The sequence below is a fragment of the Bos mutus genome, chromosome 3 (genome assembly GCF_027580195.1).
Source record: "Bos mutus isolate GX-2022 chromosome 3, NWIPB_WYAK_1.1, whole genome shotgun sequence".
NCBI classification, from domain to species: Eukaryota; Metazoa; Chordata; class Mammalia; order Artiodactyla; family Bovidae; genus Bos; species Bos mutus.
In genome coordinates this window covers 97,729,374-97,746,222 of record NC_091619.1, presented here as the reverse complement: position 1 = coordinate 97,746,222, position 16,849 = coordinate 97,729,374, and the positions used below count along the sequence as shown (strand labels likewise).

Here is a 16,849-nt window from a genome sequence, read left to right as displayed (position 1 = left end):
CTCCAGAGGCTTCCCTGGTGGCTCAGACGGTAAAGAATATACTCCAAGAAGGCTTCCAAAACCCTCTGTAGCTCTGTTAGCACTCCTCCTTAAAATCCCACTTCCCTAACTGAGGGTGCTTAACCTTCCTTCAGCAAACATTCATTGGGCGCCTGCTGAGTGCCTGGCTGGACTCAGCGCCACAGTCGGGAGAAGGCGCTGAGTTTCCTTCAGGTGCATACTCAGCATCACCCAGCCTCACCCATTCCGGAGCCAGAGGTGTATGCGCAGCACCCGAAGATCCACGCTCACGCACACACATACCGAGCTCTGCGCCGCTTTTCTGAGTGTTACGGCGCCCTCCTCCCTCCGCGACAGAGTGCGGGCGGGGACCCACCGGTTCCGCCCGGCACTAGCAGCCGAAAAAGGAGGACCCCCCCCTCCCCCGGGAGCGGGATCCCGGCGTCCGGTTGCCCAACCCCGTTCAGGCTTAGGCCCGCATGGAGGGGACTGCGGAGTCCCAGACGCCTGACCTGCGAGACGTGGAGGGCAAGGTGGGCAGGAAGACCCCTGAAGGGCTGCTCCGCGGGCTGCGAGGCGAGTGGGAGCCGGGAACCTCTGAGGCTGTGCTGCTCTCGGGGGCGCCTAGCACGGGCCACAGCCTGGGGGACAAGATCATGGCGCTGAGGATGGAGCTGGTGAGTGTGGGCTGCACGGGCCGGGGGACGAGTCTCCAGCGTGGGGCCGGAAAGGATGGACTCGCGTACCCAGAGTTGGGCTGGGGAGGAGAGAGTTAAAACCACCTGCCCAACTCCTCAGGATTCCTACCAGATCAGTCTTTAATCCTTGGGGTCCATTAATTGCCTTCCCCACCAAGGGTGAGTGGAGTACTCACTCCCTCCGGGTGGGAGGTGCAGGATTTGGTATTTTTTTTTTTTTGCCAAATAATTGGGAGGGGAGAGGTGAGGGTTGGGAAGCCTTGAGAACCTAGGACGGGACAAATCTAGCTCCTCCTTTCCCCCTAGCCACCATTACAGGGCAACAGTTTTTTTCTCCTCCTCCAAATTGGGCCCGGGGTTTGTTCCTCTGTGGCTCCAGTATCCACCCCAACACTCTGCACAGTAGAGATTTGCGTGAAAACTGCCTGGACTAGGGCCACTAAAAACATCCTCTTTCCCCAGCATCCCCCACACCTACGGACAATATTTGAAAGTTCCTAGGAGCTTAGCAGACACGGAGGAGCAGCACCAGCATGTTGGCCTCACCTCCTCAGACCCCGTCTCCTTCCTGCCAGCCCCCAAGTACACTGGAGATTTGCATCTCTCCTGCACTTCCTTGGGGAGAAGAGGAGGAAACCAGCACCCAGCCCCTTCCCTGTTGCTGCTGCTCTAGATTCAGAGCCAAAAGGGCAGCTGGGGCCTCCCAGGCTCCCTAGGGCCCTGGTTCTGGTGAAGGGGGTGATCTACACCTGCCACCACTTTGCAACCAATTCTAGGGAACTGAGGAATTGCCAGCTACTTTCTGGCCTAGAACCAGGAGTCCACAGTGAGTGTGTCAGCTAATAGGTCTTCCTGGAGCCCCACTGTGCCCAGTTCTGTGCCCTGCTGAAGTGTGTGTGTGTGTGTGTGCCCCACTGTGCCCAGTTCTGTGCCCTGCTGAAGTGTGTGTGTGTGTGTGTGTGTGTGCGTGCGTGCGTGTGTGTGTGTGTGTGTGTGTGTGTGTAGGGAGATGTTGGGAGGGAGGTTTTGGGGCTTCCTGAAAGGATGGGAGGAGAGTTTTCTGGGCAAAGCAGTCAGGGAAGGCTCCCTGGGGGAAGGATTTGAATGCCATGTGTGCATTTGGCCTTGAAGATTGGAAGCTATTGCCAGATTCTCTCCAGTAGGGCTGTAACTGTGCCCACCTAAGGGAGGGGTCTGGCTTTGCCTCACTGTACAAACTTTAGCTGAGGGCAGAGAAAGAGCTAACTTAGAATGTCTTGCTTTGGAAACTAACTTTCACCAAGTGCATGTGCCAGGAATCATGCTGAACATTTTACAAGATAGTCTCCTAGTTCTCACGGAAACTTACTAGGCAAGGGATATTTTATAGATGAAGAAACTGAGGCACAGAGAGGCTAAGTAGCTGCCCAAAGTCAGACAAAAAGTAAAAAGTATAGCCAAGTTTTGAATTCAGATGATTTGCCTGCACTTTACATTTTCAGTATTGAGACTTGCTTTGTGCCAGATGCATTAAATGTCTTTTATGTCACTGGAGGGAGAAAAGCAGTTATCCTGTCTCACAGAGGAAACAGGCTTGCAGGTGCTGAGGGGCTTGCCTGAGCTCACACGGGGAGGAGCCATGGCTGCTCTCTCTAGCTTTAACTCTTTCCTGTCTTTGGTGGAGATTTCGTGTGTGCTAAGTTACCTCAGTCCTGTCCGACTCTTTGTGACCCCATGGACTGTAGCCTGCCAGCCTCCTCTGTCCATGGGATTCTCCAGGCAAGAATACTGGAGTGGGTTTCCATGCCCTCCTCCAGGAGATCTTTCTGACCCAGGGATCGAACCTGGGACTCCTCAGTCTCCTGCATTGCCAGGTGGATTCTTTATCACTGGCACCACCTGGGAAGCCCTGGTGGAGATTACCTATTGGTAAACTTGAAAGGATACGTTTCATTTTTGTTTGGATCTTTCTGCATTCCGGACCCAACCTGGCCTGGGGCCCAGGGCTACCTATGAAAGACACAAGGGAGGGAGCTTTCTGGTCCTGCTCAGGGAGAGGTTCCCTAAGTGCCCTACTCCATTCCTTTCTCCCTCCTCTGCAAAGGTGCCTTTGGTCTCTTTATGCACTCTGCTCTGGGGAGGACAAGGGGTGGGGCATTGGGGCGGTTCCCCTGGAGCCACTTGTGGCAGAACTAGCCTGAGCCCTGTAAGTAGTGTCCTTCAACTGCCCCTCACCCAGCTTTCCTGCAGGGAGTGGGCAGGCCTGCCCTTGAGGCCAAGGTCATCCCTGTTTCTTGGCCACTTCCCTCCCCTACTCAAAAGTTGAGTGAACCAGACAGACTCTGGGATCTGTGGGAAGGGAAAACAATGGCAACCTCCCATTCTTAATCCTCCCACCCACAGAACTGTTGCTATGGCAACCCACCCCCACAGAACAGTTTGAGAAAAAGCTTTAGGCAGGGAGAGAGAAGGCATGGGTTCAAGTCCTGGCTCTGCTCCTAAATCCTTTTGTGATTTTGAGCAGAGCCCTGACTCTCTTTGGCCTCAGTTTTTCTACTTCTAGAGGGAGGGTAGTGGGGCGGGGGGAGGGTAACAATAGTCTAGGAATCTCAGTCTCAAACCAGGGAGCTGAGACTCAGATCTCTGGGTTTTTGTGCCCAGACTTGATTTAGATTGAGCCTGTGAGTGAGCTGTACTTGTGACCTTAGGGCTGGTCAGAGCGTCTGATGTATGCTTGTTAAGGGAGGAACGGGGAACCTGAATTCCCCTGGGAAGAGAATTGGGTTGGAGTGGCCTCTGATGCTGCATCTTTTCTGCGCTGTTTATCCCCTTGCCAGAGAGATTGGTGTGAATTGAGTGTTTCTTTTTCTGGCAAGAAAGCTTTGCTTTCTTCTATTCTGAGCAGTTGTGCTGTCACAGTCAGGGAATCCCACTGTCACAGGACTATAAGATCTGCTGCTCAGATTCATTTCTCACCAATGTGATAAAACCCAGCCCCAAACCCTGAGACCAGCAAAGACACCAAAGAAAATAAAGGCCAGAGAATCATAGCACTGAAGCCGACCTACCCAATCCTAGTCTAAGCACCATAAATGAACTGGGTGGGACCTGCTACCCTCAGGGAGCTCACAGTCCAGGTTAGGGGAGAAACAGACTAGCCACTGTGGCACAGGTGCTGGAACCCACAGAGTACTTCCAGGAAGAGTTCACTGTAGAGTGACATGGTCAGATTTGTGTTCTGGAAAGGCACGACTGAGTTGGAGACGCAGGCTATTTCCTCTGGTTAGAATGACTCTCCATTGCTTTGTCTGGCTAAGACTCACTTGACTTTCAAGTCTCAGCTCCTGTCCTTCATTCTAGGAAGCATTTCCTTACTCCCCTGGTTAGGTTGTAGTCCTCTGGGTACCCACAGCTCTCTGTGCAGCATTTATGTCCCCTGGCATTTCCTGCTCTGAATTTTAAGTGCTTGTATCTTTGTCTTATCTACTAGACTGTGAACTCCGAAGGCAAGAAATGGTGTCTTTTCTTGCTTTAGCTACAAAATGCCATGCCTATAAAAAACACTCAATAAATACTGTTCCACGACCGAATGGCTTAATTTCATCTTGAAGAAGTATGGGGAAGACTTTCTAGAGGAGGCAACATTTGAGTTGGGCCTTGAATATAGTCAATGGGAATTCCAGTTCAAGATGGCACATTAAACACATGCATTTACTTCCATTCCCTCTTGAAATTCCACTAACAGCTAGTAAAGAGCTTATTTTTAAAGCCATGAAGCCATTAGGACAAGAATAGGAGAGAAGATGATAGAAATAAAATCTGGAAGCTGAAAGCAGAAGGAAGACTAGTAACTAAGTAGACTTGAAAGAAGCTGAATTCCAAGCCAGCAATGAAAAAAGCAGAAAAGCAATCCATTTTACACCTCAAAGGTCTCAGGAGCTATTCTCAGATATTTCTGGAACTGAGGGTACAAATGGAGCTGAACACAAATGGGTTGATGGATGTCTATCTAAGAATCATACTCTTTAAGATTCCCTTCACAACTGGGCAACTAATTGCCCACTACTCCTTTATCATCGCAGAAGACTGGAAATGCACGTTTTGGAAAGAAGGGAACAGAAGGAAGGGAAGAAGGGCAAGGGCAGAAGGCTGGAAGGCAGGAAGAAAGGGAAGGAGAGAGGGATGGAAGAAGGGAGGAAAGAGGAAGGAAGGGAGGAGAAAATAAAGCAGGAGAAGCATTTTTAGTATGAGAAGTTTTGTTTAATGCATTTAGTTTGGTCATGGACTAAATGGTTTTACCTTTAATCTATTTGTCCCCAGCATAAAATAATTGAATATAATCTCTTTTATCTTGTATCATTAATAGTCTGTATAGTCTATGGTACTTCAGTTATTTATGTCCAGATCTCCTTATTGAAACTGTAAGATTCTGTTAAGTAGGGAGAGTTTTTCCATTATCTTTGTTTTCAGTTCAGTTTAGTCGCTCAGTCGTGTCCAACTCTTTGTGACCTCATGGACTGCAGCACACCAGGCCTCCCTGTTCATCATCAACTCCCGGAGTTTACTCAAACTCATGTCCATTGAGTCAGTGATGCCATCCAACCATCTCATCCTCTGTTGTCCCCTTCTCCTCCCGCCTTCAGTCTTTCCCAGCATCAGGGTCTTTTCAAATGAGTTAGTTCTTCCCATCGTGACCAAAGTATTGGAACTTTGGCTTCAGCATCAGTCCTTCCAATGAGCATTCAGGACTGATTTCCTTTAGGATGGACTGATTGGATCATCTTGCAGTCCAAGAAGACTCTCAAGAGTCTTCTCCAACACCACAGTTCAAAACCATCAGTTCTTCGGTGCTCAGCTTTCTTCATAATCCAAATCTCACATCTATACATGACTACTGGAAAAACCATAACTTTGACTAGACGGACCTTTGTTGGCAAAGTAATGTCTCTGCTTTTTAATATGCTGTCTAGGTTGTCTTTGTGTAATTACTAGAAGATCCAGGTACCCAATAATCATTTGTTTAATTGAATTCACGTTGGGATATTCTTCCAAAAACACAAACAATTTCAGGTACAAAATTTTCTGTGCTTATGCCATAGTAGATAAGTTAATTATAATAATAGGCATGCTGCTACTGCTGCTGCTGCTAAGTCACTTCAGTCGTGTCCGACTCTGTGCAACCCCAGAGATGGCAGCCCACCAGGCTCCCCCGTCCCTGGGATTCTCCAGGCAAGAACACTGGAATGGGGTGCCACTTCCTTCTCCAATGCATGAAAGTGAAAGTGAAGTCGCTCAGTCGTGTCTGACTCTTCGCAACCCCATGGATTGCAGCCCACCAGGCTCCTCCGCCCATGGGATTTTCCAGGCAAGAGTACTGGAGTGGGTTGCCATTGCCTTCTCCAGGCATAACTACCTTTTATTGATTAGTGAATACTTGTCAGACAGTATGCCATGCCTGTGACTCTTCCTTCTACTTCTTAATAAACCTTTAGAGAGTATTCTCTTTTACCATGAAGAAATGATGGCTTAAAGGAAAAGTATATTCCCATTTCATATGGCTCATTAGTGGCAAAACCAGAATTTGAATCTAGGACTGTTTAATTCCAGTGGCTATATTTTTCTCAGTGTACAAATACTCGGTCTTATTTCTGGCTTATCATTGTTGGTTTGAGTGAAGCATTTATTTCCTGAATAGTTTAATAAACACTTATCAAGTAATATATATTTAAAACATAATAAAACCAAAGATCTCCAGATTGGGAGATACGAAGCAGAGTCTGAGAGCAAGAAGGATTAAATTAAAATATACCAAATGTTATGTAATACCCCTCTTAGCCTTTCCCTTACTTGGCTCCCAGAATAATGGCAGCTTTGCTTACATTATATTCTCTAAATGGGTATAATATAGTGAATCTTATGAACCCAAGAGAAACACACACTCATACACACAAACAAAAGATACTACCTACGTTACCCATTTGAACAGCCTCACTGAATAACTCTTAGTGAGGTTCAGGGTTGGCAAGCCTCAGGCACCGACTTTACAATCAGCTTTTTAGAGACCAGTCTGAAGTGTGAGCAGCAGCTTAAGATTATAAGACTGATGAAACCCTTTAACTATATAGACTTAAACGGAAAAAAGAAAAAACTTGAATAGAGATATTCAGAGAGATAAGAACTTAAATAATCGTTAATTATATCCTTAAAGAGATGAGATAATATTGCAGTCATGAACAAAAATGTAAAGTTATAAAAGGAAACATGTAAGGACTTCCCTGGTGGTTCAGTGGCTAAGACTCTGCACTCCTAATGCAGAGGACTAGGGTTCAATCCCTGGTCAGGGAACTAGATCCCACTAAACATTCTGCATGCCACATCTAAAGATTCTGCATGCTGCAAGTAAAAGATCCTGCATGCCACAACTAAAAAGAAGAAGAAGAAGAAATCCAAGATCTAGAAACAACTCTTGAAAATAGAAACATGATAGGAAAAAATGAAAAACTCAATAGAAGAGTTGATAATGTTGAAATATTTCACAAACTAGAATACACATAGGAAGAGGAGGAAGAGAGAAAAAATAGAGGATCCATTCAGGGTACCTTCTATCCAAATAAAGATATTTCCAGGAAGAACAAAAATGTGTGTGTGTGTGTGTATAGGTAGACAGGCTTAGACAATTAAGAATCTGCCTGCAATGTGGGAGACCCAGGTTTAATCCCTGGGTTGGGAAGATCCCCTGGTGAAGGAAATGGCAACCCAGTCCAGTACTCTTGCCTGGAGAATTGCATGGACAGAGGAACCTGGCAGGCTACAGTCTATGGGGTCGCAAAGAGTCAGACATAACTGAGCAACTAAACACTTTCACGCTTTCATATATATGTATTTTTCATATATATATATATATAAAATCATCAATGAAATAATTAAAATCTCCCAGAACTGGAGGACATGAGCCTACAGATTAAAAGTGCTCAACAAATGACCAGTTCAGTGGATGAAAGCAAAATCACACAATGGTAAATCATTATGATAATTTAGGACACTGGGGATCATGAGAAGATCCTAAAAACTTCTAGAAAGAGTGGGAAGGTGGTCACATACAATAAATCAGAATGGCATCAGACTTTTTAAATGTAGCACTGAAAATTAGAAGACGATGGAAAAATGCTTTAAATTCTGACAAAAAATTATTTTCAACCTAGATTTCTATGCTCAGCTAATCAGTCAATAGTGTGAGGAATGAATAACAATGTTTTAAAACATGTGAAGCTTCAACAAATATACCTCCTATGCAGGTATAGTCTATGCAGACTTTTCTTGGGAAGCTACTGGAGGAAAAGCACCACACATACATTAAGGAGTAAATCAATAAAAAAGATGTGGGATCCAGGAATTGGGATCCAACTCAAGAGAGAGGCAAAGGGAATCCCCAAGGTGATAGTGAAGGGAGATAGATCTCTGGAGGATAGTTGTGCAGCAGGGACAGATTGGAGCAGGTCAGAAACTGCCTCGAAGAAGAGGGAATAGATAGAACATGTGATATGTTTAAAAGTCTTGGGGAGGGTGGAATGAATTGGGAGAGTAGTACTGATATATATAAAAGACGCTTACTCCTTGGAAGGAAAGTTATGACCAACCTAGATAGCATATTCAAAAGCAGAGACAATCCTTTGTCAACAAAGGTCTGTCTAGTCAAGGCTATGGTTTTTCCAGTGGTCATGTATGATGTGAGAGTTGGACTGTGAAGAAAGCTGAGCGCCGAAGAATTGATGCTTTTGAACTGTGGTGTTGGAGAAGACTCTTGAGAGTCCCCTGGACTGCAAGGAGACCCAACCAGTCCATCCTAAAGGAGATCAGTCCTGGGTGTTCATTGGAAGGACTGATGTTGAAGCTGAAACTCTAATACTTTGGCCACCTGATGCAAAGAACTGACTTATTTGAAAAGACCCTGATGCTGGGAAGGATTGAAGGCAGGAGAAGGGGACAACAGAGGATGAGATGGTTGGATGGCATCACTGACTCAATGGACATGGGTTTGGGTGGACTCCGAGAGTTGGTGATGGACAGGGAGGCCTGGCATGCTACAGTTCATGGGGTCACAAAGAGTCGGACATGACTGAGCAACTGAACTGAACTGATATATATACACTATAATGTGTCTAATAGATAGCTAATGGGAAGGTGCTGTATATCACAAGGAGCTCAACTCAGTGCTCTATGATGACCTAGAGGGATGGGGTTGGGGGTGGGAGGGGGGCTCAAGAGGAAGGGGATCTATGTATACATATAGCTGTTTTACTTTGTTGTACAGTGGAAGCTTACACAACATTGTAAAGCAATTATACTTCAATAAAAAAAAAAATAAAGCTTTGAGAGGGAAATTCAGACTCCTGGGAGAGAGTTTAAGGATGACTTACTGATAACAATATACCAAACTAAGCAAAACAGTTGTGGTAGTAGTAGTAATAATAAGGATAATAATTATTATCTAAAAAGTAAAACTTACAGTTGTATAAAAAGGAAAAGTAGCCACAGTAAACCACATGGCTTAGCTGTGAGTAGCATTTCCAAATTCTAACAAGGTAAATGCTGAATGATTAATTTTATTACATATGTTGTAATAAAATGGGGAGGGTGTGAGTATGGCAGAGATATAGGGAGTAGGATGAAAGAGTTAAATCCTTAACCTTCTATTATATACAAAGTCAATAGAAAATACTTAAAAATCAGTAAGCAGTTATTTAGAAATTAGAAGGTAAGTACCAAAATAAATGGGCTTCCCTGGTGGCTCAGCAGGAAAGAAACCACCTGCCATGCAGGAGACATGGGAGACATGGGTTTGATCCCTGGGTTGGGAAGATCCCTTGGAGGAAGGCATGGCAACCCACTCTAGTATTCTTGCCTGGAGGATCCCATGGACAGGGGAGCCTGGCTACATTCCGTAGGGTCGCACAGAGTTGGATACAACTGAAGTCACTGGGCACACACACAACAAAATAAACAGCTAAAAAATTAATAATAGTTGTCTTTGGCAAGTGGGATTTAGGATGGGGAAACTTCCTTTTCTTAACAAAGCTTACAGAACTATTTGCTTCTTTATGTACATCTACTACTTTCATTAAAAGTGAAACTAAATGAAATGAAATTTTAAAAGTTATGTGTGGCAGGACCTGGAATTCCCATGGAAATATGGTAGAGATGAAGTTAGAGGGATGAGCACGAGCCATATTATGACAGGCTTTTGAATACCTGCTGCTAAAATATTCCAATATTCTGTTTTCTGAGAGCAGTGCAAAGCCCTTAAAGGTTCTTGAGCAAGGGAAGGACGAGTTCAGACTTGTGCTTGGGGAAGATAACTCAGTGCATCTGAGCTGGAAAGGACCCTAGAGATTACCCAATAAGTCAGACTGGCACTCAGTGCAGACAGGGAGACTGGTGTATAGAAGAGGGAAGCCCCAAATCCCCAGCCAGGAGGATTCTGACCCTTGGAAGCTCTAGCCAACCCTTCCCTCCCCACAGCGCCTACTGCCACCCCCCAAAGGGACTGGGGGGCCAGGTTAGCCTCCTCTTTGTGCCACGCCCCCAGCTCATGCCTCCGTTTGGCCCAATCTGTTTCCCAATTAACACTTGGCCCCCTCTAAGGCAACTTTTTGGATGACTGCTTCTAAGTCTTACTGGTGAATCTGGACTGGTTCAGTAGTAAATATCCTATCTGTGAAGTTTCAATCTCAGTAGGATTGGATTTTAATATTATTTACTGAGATCTTACTCTATACCAGGTACAGTGGTCCATACTTAATAGACAACATCTCAAAACTCTCCCAACCATGCTGTGAGGTGAGTCATTTAAACCTATTTCACAGACAAGGAAACACAGGCCCAACAAAGGCAAGAAAGTTGCCTGCAGTCATAAAGCTGATCAGTTGTAGAGCTGAGATTTTAAGCAGCAATCTCTCTGCTTCTAAAGCCTACAGTCCAAACCATTCTATTTACATGGTTCTTGAAAGTCAAGCATAGTTGGTTGGATTACGAGGTAGAGGCCTCTAGAAACACTGGGGAAACCCATGGCCCAGAACCTGGGACTGATTTCTTCTCCCACTCCCCTAGGCTTACCTGAGAGCCATCGACGTGAAGATCCTGCAGCAACTGGTGACCTTGAATGAGGGCATTGAGGCGGTGCGCTGGCTGTTGGAGGAGAGGGGGACATTGACCAGCCACTGCAGCAGCCTCACCAGCAGCCAATATAGCCTGACAGGCGGGAGCCCAGGCCGCTCAAGGCGAGGCAGCTGGGACAGCCTGCCAGACACAAGCTCCACTGACCGGCTGGACAGTGTCTCCATCGGCAGCTTCCTGGACACAGTGGCGCCCAGCGAGCTGGATGAACATGGCCCGCCTGGGGCTCCCCGTCCCGAGATGGACTGGGCGAAGGTTATACCTGGTGGGGAGAGGGCCAGGACTGAGGTGGACCTGACAGCCACCAGGCTAGGGAGCTTGAGGGCCGTGTGGAAACCCCCAGGGGAGGGGCTGCAAGGTGCATCTCCTGAGCCGCCAGAGGATGAGAGTGCCAAGCTGGGCTTTGAGACCCACTGGTACTGGGGCCAGTGCCAGGATGATGTGACCTTCCTGTAACAACTCTTCCACCCTTTTGGTTCTTTACTCACTAGGCCCTGGTCTCCCTTGAATTTGTTCTCCCTCTGTCTGGAATTAGGAAGAGGCTACATTGAAATCAGTTACCATGAAACCTGGCCTTACCATCCCTCTGGTCCCTGGGGAGGCTCTGCCTTTAACCTTCAATTATTGGGTCCCTAGAGCTATTTCCATAGATACGTGGACTCTAGAGGCTTGACCTGTGGCTCCAGGTGTGATAGTATCTCTTCTCCTTTCCCCACAACTAGGTAAGGATTTGAGGGTTTAGCATCCCTATGAAATCACTGATGAAGGGACTGGGATTTGATTACCTCACCCACTTCTAGGAGCCTTAGCCCCACTTTTGGCCAATATGGAGGACTATGGAGGGACATGGACATTCAGGGCCAAACCTCCATGGATTGGCCCTCCCAGAAGCCTTTGGGGTTGGTAGGGCCACCCCTTCCTGTCTGGTGAGTGATGTCATTTCCTGCCAGGATGGATTAGCCTTTCCTTTGTACCAGTCTTTTAGTGATGATAGATACAGGGGTATTTGAGCCCCTGCTGCTAAGTGAGACCATGTTATTTATTCTCCCTACCATTCCTTCTTGTGAATGGGACTATACTACCCTCCTGGCAGGAAAGTTTCTCAGTCAGATGTTTGCACTTCTCAGAAAGGTTCTTTCTATTTAAACAGGGAGTTCTCATTTTATTCCAGGGATTCTCACTTCTTCTCTGACCACCTGCCTGTCTGGTGCCTGCACTCCTGTTTCTCTGCTTTTAGGGAGGAAACTGGCAGGGGCCTCCACCTACAGATCTCAACAGTCTATTTGGCCTGCCCTGCCATAGTCCCCTGTCTTATTCTGTCCCTGGTTTGCCCCCATTCTTGTATTCTGGCTCCAAATCTGTCTGCCAGAAGGTTCAGCCTTTGTGTCTCCACACCTTCTCAGTTTCTACTCTGGGCCTCAGGCCTTTAATATGCAGATGAGTCCTTCAACTTCTGATGGGAGCCAGAGGGAGAAGCTTGGGGTGTAGCAGAATCTCCAAAAGGGGGAGGTATCTTCTCAGATCCTGTGATTCCCCTTCCCCCATCCTGCCCCAGACCTCCCATCATTTGGACACTAAAATGCTGGCCTGGGGCTGGGACACAAGGAATCCCCTTGTCTGGGTTACAACGCGGGGCGTGGCAGAGAAAGACTGAGGCTCTTTGGTCTTAGGGCCCGCATCCTGGGAGGGGGAGAGTGGGAGGGAAAGACTGCTTTCCTTCCTCTCTTAGAACAAGCTCTAGACTCCTGGGACTGCAGAGGAAGCGGGGCACTGGCTCTGGTCCTGGGTCCCAGGGCCCTAGTGAGTTACACCAAAGAAGGGACTCAGGGAAGCTGCCAACCTGGGGCTCAGGGAGGGGACAGGCCCAGGGAGAGGGTGGAGATGAGGGCTATGACTGATGTCAGAGTATGTTTGGCCTTGGAAATTAACCCTTGGAACCCCAGGTACTGCCCCTATGTTGTTCCCTGTCTTTCCTGGGCCCTGAAACTATTAATAGATTATTGGAAGGCAAAAAGGAGAAAAAAAGGATGTCAGGTGATCCTTGCCTATTTGCTGTGCCCTCCTGAGTTGAGAAGATCCTCTGAAGAAGGAAATGGCAACCCACTCCAGTATTCTTGCCTGGGAAATCCCATGGACAGAGGAGGCAGGCAGACTGCAGTTCATGGGGTCGCAAAGTTGGACACGACTAAGCGACTTCACTTCCTGACTTGAGGAATCTTCAAATCCTAGAATAACCCCTGCAGTTTCTCTACTTTTCATTCTATGCTAGGGAAGGGACAGAAGCCAAGTTGTTCATCTCTAGTTCCCATAAACTCCTCAAGTCTTATCCTGAAACCCCCACCCAGATCCTTTTCGGGCAATACATTTGATTTGTGGCTCTCCTCTAAAGACCATGTTTCCTCCTCTCAAAGGGATTGAAATCTCTAAAGAATATAGGTAAGTCTCTTCTTTGCTGCCCACCAGCAAAATATACAAATATACATTAAGTCTCTTCTTAAAAATATAAGTAACTCTCACTTACAAATATAAGTAAGTCTCTTCTTCTCCTTACCATCCCTCTTGGTCTCGGGGCTGCTGACTTCCTTTAGGCTGGGAATTCAAGTACCCTTTCCCAGTACCCTGACCCTGTTGCCATTTTGTGGTAACTTTGGGTAACTACCTTTCTGCTTGAAACCCTTGTGTTCCTTTTTTAAGCTTGCTGGTTCATTTAATCTACAAACTTCTGAGCTGAAGAGGTTGTCCGCCCTCTTGTGGCTATTATGCACCATTGCTGGAGTAGCTGGGTGAAACCTTCAGGCTCAAAAGAGCCTTAATGAAGACCAGCCCTCTGATTGCACAGACATGTTAGAGAGACAGGCGTAGAGAAGGCAGAGAGTACCCCAGATTTGCCTGTGGTAACTCTGAGGATCCTCAGGTTAAAGAACCCGGATCACCTGCCTACCTGCCTATCCACCAAAGTTCTATCACTTGACCAGACCATTCCCCCACCGCACCCTGTCAACATCATCCAAGCCCAGAGGATCTGAAAGCAATTTTCTCCCTGTTTTAACATTCAGGTTCTTACCTTGTCCTAGAAAGGCAGCTTGGTGTTTGCAGAAAGAGCCACAGACTCTGAGGAAAGAGACTCTTGGACCAGAATTGGGTAAAGGGTGCATTAATCCGGACCAGGGATACAAGGAAAATCAGTCCTGGACCAGATATTTTTCTGGGAAGGCAGGGTGAGAAGGCCCAACATCATGGGATCAGAACTCAACATTACAGACCTGGACATTAGAAGAAGGGGATAGGGATGGGAGATGAGAGAGAAATTCAAATGGATCCCGAGGAGTTGGAAGCTTCAAAGTCAAGGGATTTATCTCAGTTTGGATAGGCATCTGAGGGTGTTGAGAGGCTAGAGAGGTGGGTGAGTGGGGCTGCCTGGGAACTCCAGGTAACCTGGATATCCCGTCTCAATACCTTAGATTTCATTTCATTCCCAGAGAAGCTGGTAAACACACACCCTTGGTCCCTTCTACCTGCTTCTGTACTGGCTGTTTAAGGCTTAGCTCTCCTGTTAGTTTAGACCTTTCCAGGTTATGAAGAGGACCTGTTTAGGAGCTCAAAGAAGACATGAAAAGGGAGAGAGATGCAGAAAGACAAAAAAGAATGAGATGAAAAGGGAGTCTTGAAAATATGATCAGAGGGAGCATACTATCCTCTAAGTGGGCTGCAGACTTTTGTCAGGGTCAGGGTAAAGGCAGAGGCCAGACTGCTCTTGGTAGCTGTGGAAACAGCATCTGAGAGGGTAAGAGGTGATGCTGCTGGGATGAGTCCATCAGGAGACGTGAGACCATGTGAATGCTCAGGTATGAGAGCCTGCATTTAGGATGGGGCAATGAACTTGAGCCCTGGACTGAGCGGGAGCTCAGCGGCAGCTTAGGTGAGAAGTGTTTGGAGTTTGCAGTGGGCTCAGGCTCGCTCTGTGCGTGGTGCCAGCCACGTACTGGGTGTTCAGTAACACCCAGAGTAGAAGAATAAATGTGTGTAAACCCAGGAAGAGACGTGGCTTATAATTTAAAAAGTGGTTAATTAGGTAGGAATAGGAAATTTAAAGTATTATTCCATTCTCAGCAACACTATAAATAATGCATTATTAACAGATAGATTATAAATGAACTATGCTATGAACCTAGGTCAGTCTGCTGCAGAGGCTTCCAGGAAATCTTCCCTGATTCCCCATTCCCTTCTCACAGACCTTACTCTCCTAGGAGAACAGGTTATGCGGCCCAGCAGCAGGGCCAGTGTACACGTTTTCTATTGCTGCTGTGACAAACTGTCACAAACTTAATGGCTTAAAACAACACAAATGTGTTATCTTACAGTTCTGGAGGTCACAGGTCTGAAATCAATTTCATTGGGTTAAGTTAAAAAGTGTCGGTAACCTCTTCTGGAGACTCTAGGGGGCAGTCCATCTATTTGCCTTTTCTAGCTTCTAGAGGCTGCTTGTGTTCCTTGACTCATGGCCCCTTCCTCCATCGTCAAAGCCAGCAACATAGTTTCCGCCTTTCTGACCTCTACTTCCATTCTTACATCTTTCTCTGATTCTCCTGTCTCCTACTAGGAGGATTACATTGTGATTATATATCCCTGTGCTTATATTGGGCCCACTGTGATAACAGAATCACCTCCCCATCTCAAGATCCCTACTTTAACCGTATCTTCCCAGTCATTTTTGCCACAGAAGGTAAACTATTCCTAGATTATGGAGATTAGGACTTGAACATCTTTGGAGGAAGGACCATTATTCAGTCCTCCTCAAGCAGAGATGGAGGGTGGGCAGGAAGATGTACCCAGGCCCAGAACAAGCCTCTCAGCTGTAGCAAGCCTCCTTCAGCCTGGAGTGAGAGGTGGTGCCAAGGGGAGTTAGCCAGCCCAGGCCCCATGTCTAGAGAATGGCAAATGCCTCCTGCATCACTACCAAAGAGAGCTGAGAGTGAAGGTCATACTTGGGAGAAAGTCTCAGTTTAGGGAACCTTTCAGACCTGAGACTTCCCTGGTGAATGTCATGGAGGGTTCCAACAGGCTGTGTCTTCAACATTGCCTCCTCTCCAGAATCATACCTTGTTCCTCCTCAAGGTAGAAGATAATTACTGGCTAACACTAGCCTGAGCTCTCTCTACAAAGAGTAGATTAGTTGTCTCTCTTTTAAATTATTATTTTTTTATTCCTTGTTAAACCATGCTTGGCAGAGCATGGTGACTTTTTGTTTGATTTTATTCTTTTAATCCCTGATCCCTGTTCTCATTCCTCTCCCTGACCCAGACACACACACTTCAATGTGTTCAGTATGTGTTTGGATATGTATGTATCTTTGAAATACAATTATGTGCTTATGTGTTTTAATATATATAAATGATATACTTCTAAAGTAAGCACCTTTATAATGAATTAACCCATATTACAGTGATTTAACACAATAAAGATTTATTTTTCACTTACACAGCAGCACAGGTGTTCTTGGTTGGACAGCTCTCCTTCACTGCCCACTTCATGCCCTAGGCTCCTTCTATTTTCAGGTGGTGATGGGCTGACCCTGTATCATAAGGTTCTCTATCAATTCTTCACCAAATTGTTTTACCATCCATTTATAACCATTTTATAAATTGGGTATTTCACTAGCAATTACAAAATGATTATTCTCTAATGCTATTATTTTTCCTTCTATTAGTCATAATTCTCTACAGAAAAACTTTTTTTACATCCTTCAGGACCATTTGGTTACCCTGAAATAAAGTTCATACCAGAATGGCAAGATAAGTGCTTAAATCGCTGCCCTTATTTATCCCTTTCAAATAGTAAGTTGATGTCCTAGCAACTTGGTGTTCAATGATTTTGTTTTGTTTTACTTTCTTTTTAAATTATTGTTGTGAACTTATTGTTTTATATATTTAATGTCTTTTAATCATTTTGTAGTTATTTTTTGTTTTATATTATGAAAAATCTTGAGAGTAAACAATAGT

General features: G+C 46.0%; 1 protein-coding gene and 1 non-coding gene across 2 annotated transcripts; both read left to right on the top strand.

The window, feature by feature from the left end:
- The first annotated feature begins 230 nt into the window (after window positions 1-230).
- Window positions 231-16,327, top strand: LURAP1 (leucine rich adaptor protein 1). The gene is made up of 2 exons (XM_005894216.2): window positions 231-677; window positions 10,785-16,327. The coding sequence occupies exons 1-2, from the start codon at window positions 480-482 to the stop codon at window positions 11,304-11,306; spliced, it is 720 nt and encodes a 239-aa protein (XP_005894278.1). The 5' UTR covers window positions 231-479; the 3' UTR covers window positions 11,307-16,327.
- On the top strand, window positions 6,950-7,022 carry TRNAR-CCU (transfer RNA arginine (anticodon CCU)). Its single transcript has one exon. It is a non-coding gene; the product is annotated as a tRNA-Arg (tRNA).
- Window positions 16,328-16,849: the final 522 nt, after the last annotated feature.